This window comes from Saccostrea cucullata, unplaced genomic scaffold (assembly GCF_032062105.1).
Source record: "Saccostrea cucullata isolate Sc308-1 unplaced genomic scaffold, CSIRO_AGI_Scuc_v1 ctg2430, whole genome shotgun sequence".
Taxonomy (NCBI): domain Eukaryota; kingdom Metazoa; phylum Mollusca; class Bivalvia; order Ostreida; family Ostreidae; genus Saccostrea; species Saccostrea cuccullata.
The window spans coordinates 6,877-15,592 of NW_026938294.1; the positions used below are offsets into that span (position 1 = coordinate 6,877).

The 8,716-nt window shown below is 33.0% G+C and overlaps 1 protein-coding gene across 1 annotated transcript; it reads right to left on the minus strand.

The window, feature by feature from the left end:
* Positions 1 to 4,608: 4,608 nt before the first annotated feature.
* Positions 4,609 to 6,619, minus strand: LOC134249919 (macro domain-containing protein PG1779-like). Its single transcript, XM_062732274.1, has 3 exons — positions 6,377 to 6,619; positions 5,996 to 6,208; positions 4,609 to 4,740 (listed from the first exon to the last, which is right to left on the minus strand). Exons 1-3 carry the CDS (start codon positions 6,617 to 6,619, stop codon positions 4,609 to 4,611), a joined length of 588 nt encoding a protein of 195 aa, XP_062588258.1.
* Between the last annotated feature and the right edge of the window lie 2,097 nt (positions 6,620 to 8,716).

Below are 8,716 nucleotides of genomic sequence, written 5' to 3' on the forward strand. Positions count from 1 at the left end.
CACCGTCTGTAGTCATTGTCACGATGCCTTTGGAAACTTTCTGTTGATCACTGAAAACTGAAGATTTTATTTTAATAATTCAAGTACTTTTGATAAGCCATGTTTGAAATTTTTATTAACCAGGAAGCAGAAGATTTGATAAATTCAAAGTCTTAAATGTTATCACTTACATTGTATCCAAACTGACAAAAAAAAGTGTTTCTGAGAAATCTAAATAAAAATGTGTGAAATTGCCAAAAACATTTTACATACTAGTACTTCCAAGATACAGTATACTTTCAGATAACAAAAGGCATGTCATGTGAAGTTTATCTTCCTTGTTAGCGAAAAAATGTAAGCAAAAACAAGTTTGTGACTTAACTTGACTATATAATTTTCTTTTTATTTACCTTTTATGTAATGTGATGTGCAAGAGAAGAATATTTTATCTGACATGAATATATATCTATGAAGGTATCTAAGAATTGTCTTTAAAAGGAAATTTGTTTTGTTAATCTACAAGTAACCACCAACAGATGGAATGAGAAAAATGCTGTCATAAGGAAATAAGCGATTGATGAGAAACTGCAATAAATATAAGACACGTTACAGTATATATTCCATCTTTTCGTCAACTTTCCTGATTTATGAAGCAATATCACTCTATCACCTGCATATGGTGTTTACATATCTGAACTTATTCGATACGCGAGAAAATGTTCCGAGTTCGATCAGTTTTTAAAGCAAGATAGGATACTGACAGATAAGTTGATGTCACATGAACTTCAACAACCCCGTTTAAATCTTCATGGTCGTAATAATGACCTTGTGAGCAAATATTACCTTTCATTAGGCCGTATTTTGGCTGACCTATTCATATTGATTGTTAGGCCTTTGTTTTTATTTTGAATTGACTATAAAATATCATGTCTTTTTGATGAATACAAAGGGATCACGATCGATGTGACCATCGGCAGGGGATACTTACTCCTTCTAGCTAGCAACTTGATCCCACCTGTTAAATTTCTAGGGGTCCTTGTTTGAAATCAATTGGGACAGATTGACGACAGTCAAAGATACATTTTATCAAAAAGACAGACATATTGAAAGGAGACTTATAGTTGGTTTCACCTGTAGAGATCACTCGTTATGAGTTTGATATTCAAGTTTTAAGATGATTGCAGAACATTTTAGCAATGACGTTGCATGCCCTTATAAAATAACATGAATATACAAATATAACGAATAAACATCTTTTTAAAACAAACCCACTGTTTTTTCTGATATTTAGTAATGGGGAAATAGTAATCGAACTATAAATCGGCAATCCATTAACCTCGCGATTTTTTTTTTGGGGGGGGGGGGGATTTATATCTTGACGCACAAGACTATAAGTACATTTAAAGGATATATACCATAAACAATTTTCTTATCTCCTACACAGAAGAGTCCGAATGGTATTTTTTTCAGTTTTCCTTTCAATGAAAATGTAATGAAGAAATTTGAATTATGTAAAATTTACACTCTTGAAAATACCTCATACCCCCATAAATTTTGCAGTTGAAAAACTTCATACATCTCTAAAACATTTTGAAAATGTTTCACTTGTGTATTCCTCATGACAAGACCTTCCATTAGGCAACATCAATGTTGACCCTTTGACTTTGACCCTGGAGGTTTAACTCCTTTTGAAATACATAAACTTGGCCGTAATGTTTCAACGATTGGTGTAAGAGTTCACCTATATCAGGTGTTTTCCTTGTGACAATACATTTCTTTGGGTACCATTATTTTCGTTCTCTTGAATTTGAACTTGAAGTTTGTCTTGCATTTGAGAAACTTTCACCTGTACCCATGAGCTGCCATAATTAGAGATTCACAAAAATGCTTAAATCTTGTTTTCTGTCTTATCTGCTGAAGTTTTCAAACTTCCTGTTTCTTCTTGCAAAACATTGTATTGAAATTACGAGGGCTGTTCGGAAATTATTGAGACAATTACATTTACTTTACAATGGACGGAGATAATTTTATGAAAATTCATCAACATTTTATAAAGAACGACTAAAGAGCTAATGCAAAATTTCAAATTCCTATGATAATTAGATAAGTTTCAGTGAAGTAATAAATATGCATATGTCTATCGACCCGGAGCAGCATCGCTACGTCAATTAGCGTTACGTTAGCCGTAGATTGTTTCGCTTGTGAAACGATCGGAAAGCGTTTAGTACTCTTCCTTTTTTGTTATTATATATAACATTACAAACATCAAACAGTCTCTTTTCTTAAACTATTCTTTAAAAATGTATGCTGTTGCTACCCCATACCCAAGTGAAAAATGTTCATTTGTGGGAAAGGATGACTAAGAATCATGCAGTGCCGATTTATGCAACGCGGGTTTAATACCATAACGATATCAATACTGTACGTAATAACTCATGGTCGTTCAGATCTTTTAATTTAACTCTGGTTAAAATTATTGTAAAAAAAATGTATACCACTGAAAAAACAAACCCTAACACATTTTTTCTCGTTGTTATTGTTTTAGCAGGTCGTTCAGTTTTAAAAAGAGTTCTACATTGCGCTACACAAAATTTTAGGTATTCTGGCTGCTCCGCCCTTGAGTCGTCAAAATCTATTTTCTCGTCGTTAGCAGATTTCTCTACCGCGCTTAATTTTTTTATGATCTCCGTATTTCTGATCAAAATTCTATCAAAGTTGCACAACATGAATTTGAAACAAAGCTGAAAAATTATACACTTAAACTTAATTATATTCGCTCTCCTTATGGATCCACGAAGAGTTAGAATTTTGGTGTTACATATTTTTAATATCTGATTCCGCGACTGCTCCGGGTACCCCTACTATAGACACATTTATATAACATTGTAGAGAAAATATTTGATATTTGTAAAATATTTCTTGCTCATATAAATTTAGTGTATGTCAAACGTATAAGCAAATTTTCACCGAAAGGCGTTCATTAGAAAGCAAAATATACACAATGTCTCAATAATTTCCGAACAGCCCTCGTATTGCACTCGTTAGAAATTCAAATACTGTAGATTGGCAAATATTAACGATGGTTTTAATTTCGCTATGTTCGCGATTTGTTAATTTTCCGCGAAATTAAACCCATCGTAAATTTTATTATTATTATTTTAAAGCGTTTAAATCCTTATGCGAAATTTTGAATTAATTTCTTGCAGCGTAAAATTAAAACCTAGTATGTCTTTATTTAGCATAATATATTCTCTGCGAACTTACATTGTGTCCCAACTAGAAAAATAATCCATAATACATATATGTTTATTTTCATTGCAGACATAATTCATAGCTTAAAAAGTTGATAAAACAATTGGTACAAAGTCAATAAAACATATTTTTAAACTTTAAATTAGCAAAACATTAACGGCAAATTCTTTGGAACAATTGTAATTTATTGAGAAACGTGTCAACTGACCCTTTATTATACACATCAGCCATGAATTATGAAATGTACCGGTAATAAAACAGAAGCCAGCCTCCTCTAACAAGTGTACTAAATAAGATATTCAGGATAGGACTGATTTCTATCATAAACAACAAACTCTCGATCTGAAAAGGCTCCACCATTTGCCACTACACTGAATTTCATGGTGAGTGGCACATACAGGGTTCGTACAGATTTTGCATGGTGGCCTCTTATAATTTCCACCTGAACTGGTCAGATAAATGTCACCAAGACTCATTCTCACCAGAAACATTGGATAACGGTTTTGACTGTCACATTCTAAATAAAAGAAACGGAAATATTAAGAAAGATTTGTAAAATCAATATTGATAGTGGTTCAACTGTTTTATTTTTTTTTCTGTTATTTTGGATTTATCGAAAAATTGAATGCATTTAATATTCTTTTAGGCACATATTTTGGCCTTTTTTGTTATAATTATGTATGTATTTTTTCGTAATCCTTTGCATTTAGAGTCTAGATACCTAGAAATTATAAAACCTTTCGAGTAGTTACTCAGTGCTCAAATTCATACTACTTTATCTAGAACCTTATTTATACACAAAAGAATCTTTAAATACAAATAAGGCAGCGATTTTGAGCCTACGTATGATTTTGTAGTATGGTGTACGTATTCATCAAGTTTGAGAATTTCCCAAAAGACCATTGAGTGTTTGGGGATTACCTGAATATTGATGTGACTTGGAGGCTACTTCAGCTCCATACACTCCCGTCCCCAGTCTCCCGTTCTCTGTAAGACAGCTATCCAGTCCTTGACTACAAATGACGTCAACATCAGGAGACTTCGTGGCATGGAAAAAATAGTACTCATTTATTTCGGAATGAGTATGTGTTGTCATGGAGGTATTCAATGAACCCATTACTTTTACGGGCCCACTTGACTGTGGAATTTTATCCAGTGGGGTGAAATTTCCCTCTACGATTGCTTTTCGGAATAGCCTCTGGCATTCTTCTCCATACTTCAGAAACAATTCGACATTTTCTAATCTCTGAATGCTGACAATACGGACATTTCCTAAAGTTTTTTTAAACGCATTTTCAATGGATCCATGAGTGATTTGGTCAATATTTTCTAAATGGAACTTTCCTGATTTTACTTTCTGATTCCACCCCTTGAGTGTTATGTCGGAGGTATATTTGGTCCAGTAGGGTGGAGATCTGAGCGCTTCTTCATATTTATAATCAAGGTAAGCTTTTGTGCCTCGTTGTGGAACTGATTGTAAGTTTTTAGATCTGTTTGGGACTGAAGCGACTAAAAAAGTTTTATTTTTAATAACACATACACAAATGATTTAAATTACGTAATACTCATCGGTAAATAAAATTCAAAATAAGAAGAATTGCTGATTTTTATTTTTTTAAAATAATTTTGGCCAGTATACTGTAAAAGTACTTTTTTCCGCGTGGTATTAATTTACGCTATGTACGCGGTCACAACTTTTCCGCGGAAATTTGTCCAAGCGTACTTAATATAAATGTAAGGCATATAGTGACAATCTAGAAAATCCGCGTAATTTTCTACCCGCGGATTAAACAGAAATTGTTATTCCGCGGAATTATGACCCCGTGGAAAAAAGTACGTCTACAGTATTTAATTGTATAATAAAATGTTCTGAAAATTGAGGAAAACTGTGATATTATGATTTTATACTCGGATTTACGCATATTTTTGCAAAGAATGATCATTCTTCATGCCTTGGGTGTTTTACATTCAGAAATTCGAATTTTCCATAAATTACATCTTTTTCAAGAACGATTTCATCCCTTTTTGGAATTTGTCTCTTACTCTAAAGGAATAAAGAGCTAAGCGGGAATATTATCCTGCACATGTTGCCACATTTCATTTCCGGACTTACAAATTAAGAAAGACTAACGTAGAATTAAGTAGGTTAAATATTGCATTTTATATTATGAACATTGATGGAAGCGCCACTGCTAAAGAATACTAAACTTAACGGCGTTTTCTGATTAATAAACAATAAAGCTTTTCTTGAGAAATAAAGAAGATAATATTAAGAGGATGTAAATATTTAATATTGAATGATCAGGTTCATATTCAGTACTTTGAAGGCAATTACATTAATTTAATTAATGTAAAATCGCTTCTGTATGAAGGAGTAAAAAGTTTGCATTACCTAACAAGAGAAGGTTACTAGAAGGAAATTAGATTCTTCTAAAGGTTCACATAACTTATTTCAAAATATACATTCCCAAACCTATGGCAACTTGGGCTCTAGAATATCCACTTCCTGACTGTAATTCGTTCATGAATACCTAGTATAAAAAATAACTTTATTTTATTTTTTTTTGTTATGAAACATTTATCATCTATATTATCTATATTTTATTTTTTGGTCCCAAATTGTTAACAATAAGCTTCCAAACGTTCAATTCAATTTTAAAGAAACCAATTTTCATTCATTTTTTCCGCAACATTTAACAATACATTTCAATTGAAAGAAATAATAGAAATAGACATTATTACACCTACATTCTGAATATTTAACCAGTCTCTCTTCTTCAAAGACTACAATGACAATGTCCTTGATATTCACAGCAGATTGTTTGAAGCTAAAGTCTCCTATTGTTTTTGTCATCAGTTTCGCTACTTGATCACTAGGATAATCTAGAAACCCAAGTCCAAGTGTTGGAAAAGCAATGGAACTTCTACAATGACTGTTTGCCATTACCAGACACGTCATCATAAATTCCTCTAACGTCTACAAATATCAAAATAATATCAAGAATACAAATTATACTATAGCAGTTTACTGCAGGAAAAATCTGCAAAATGATATAGTTTACTGAATCTAGAAATTATATTTAACTTTTACAAAACATGGTTTTTTCATTGATATAAACAGTAACAATTATGATTTTAAAATTACGGATAATGGATCAGGTTGACTGGTTCCCCATTTTTGCAGAGCCCCGTGGTACACAAATTTACAAGGAAGCTGATAACCTCTACTGGTTGCAATGCCTCCGTATTCAACGCCATTAGAATAATTCTGGTATAGTTCATCTTGCATTTCTCTACCGGCAGCACTTAACAAAGCTTTAGACAATCCTCCATTGTTGAGTTTTAAGTTTTTTGGTCCACTACACACCAACACATCTTCCTTTTTCATTAAACAAAACTTTTTTCATGTAAATGGAAGTCATTTCTTTCACAGTTGGTATTTTGGTTCATTTATTATACCGCCTGCTTGAAAAGCGGGTGGGTGTATAGTAATCGTTATGTCCGTCCGTCTGCATGTCCGTCTGTTACGCTTGGGGTACCCATCTCTTATCTGCAACTCCTTTCATACCACTAAATGAAATTTGATGAAACTTTCACCGAATCTTTATTTCTTTATTACATATTGCCATTGTGCACCTCCTATTCAACTTTTTGATCCTACACATATTTTGGGTTTCCCATAGCAAAACATGGACACTACCATTATATTCATGTGGGAGGCGGGGGTATCATTTAGTGAACTCATTGCTCACAAAACTCTAGTTTATGTTTATTTTGAACTAAAAAGTTTCAGGATGTCTATATGTTCACTCATGTTAACATTCAAACAATAACTTTTAAATCAATGAGAATAAACATGGCGTGGTGTTCTTTAGAAATTTTTTTAGAGAATTATCAAACTATGTTCATCTTGATCTCATACTTCCCCATCCTACCCAAATTTGAATCTACAAATCCGAAGGATGTTTCCATTTCAATGTGACTAAACATGACTTTGCTGTTCTTGTGAAGAAGATTTTTGAAGATTCCCCCTATAAATAAATTCTTTTCTAAAACTTTCATCCCCCATTGTGGCCTCGCCAATCCCCAGGGCCTATAATATGAACAAATTTGAATCTACATCCTAAGGATGCTTCCATATTGATATGATTATTGGAGTTTTCTTTTTCTTTAGATGAATATTTTAAAATATCTTTTCCCTAAGCATTTCCAAAAGATGTTGAATCCTCAATTTTGGCCAACCCTACTTAAGGGGGTGTGATTTGAACAAGCATGGATCCACACTACCTGCAGATGCTTCAATATTAGTATGACTTATCATAGCTTTGTTGAATGTTCTTTAAAAGACTTTTCTTACATTTCTATGTTGAAATTGGATCCCCTTTTGTCACCTCACTATTTCGGGAGACATTATTAAAAAAACAATTACATACATTATGAAAGGTTTCACATACATGTATGTTTCAGCTTCAACAGTGTTTCAACATTAGTTTAGGAGAAAAAAATAATAAAAGATTCAACATAATTTAAACGTATTCTTGATTCTTGAGTTTCTGATCGACAATATCTATGTGGTTTTGGAGACCAGGTATTCCAACAATCTACTGGACTTTCCATGGGTACCAATTGCGCTCCGTTATTAGCAGATCTATTTTTGTATTCATATGAAGAAGAATTTATACAAAATCTTATGCGTGAAAAGAAGAAAACACTTGCTGTGGCCTTCAACTCGATATTTAGATATATCGACGACGTATTATCATTTAACAATGGTAATTTCCATTACTACGTCGATACAATATATCCTGGAGAGCTTGAGATAAAAGATACCACAGAGTCTGACACATCTGTTTCATACTTCGATATTTTACTTGAAAAAGACGTAAATGGTAATATAACAACCAAGCTATATGATAAACGTGATGACTTTAACTTTTCTATCGTGAACTTCCCTTACTTATGCAGCAATATACCTTCATCACCTGCATACGGAGTTTATATATCTCAGTTGATTCGATACGCAAGAGCATGCTCTACGTATGAATAATTTCTAAAACGAGGTAAATTATTGACAAGCAAGTTGATGAAACAATTCAGAATATCAACAGTCTCGTTTAAAGTCATCATTTCGTAAGTTCTATGGTCGATACAATGACCTTGTCAGCAAATTGAATTTATCATTAAGTCAAATGCTAACTGACGTTTTTCATACTAATTGTTAGTCCATTATTATACATTGAATTGACGACGGATTTTTCCGTTATTTTCCGATCATGACAAGGAGCACATGGTGGGTGTGACCGGTCAGCAGGGGATGCTCACTCCTCCATGGCACCTGATCCCACCTCTGATGTTTTGGAGGTCTGCTCCTGTTTTGTTTTGTTCTATGGACTTTGATATTGAATACTGTTCGTCATCTCCATATCCATCTCTGAATTATCTCCTTTTAAAAAAACAGATGTTTTTTGGCAAAATTGGTTGAAAC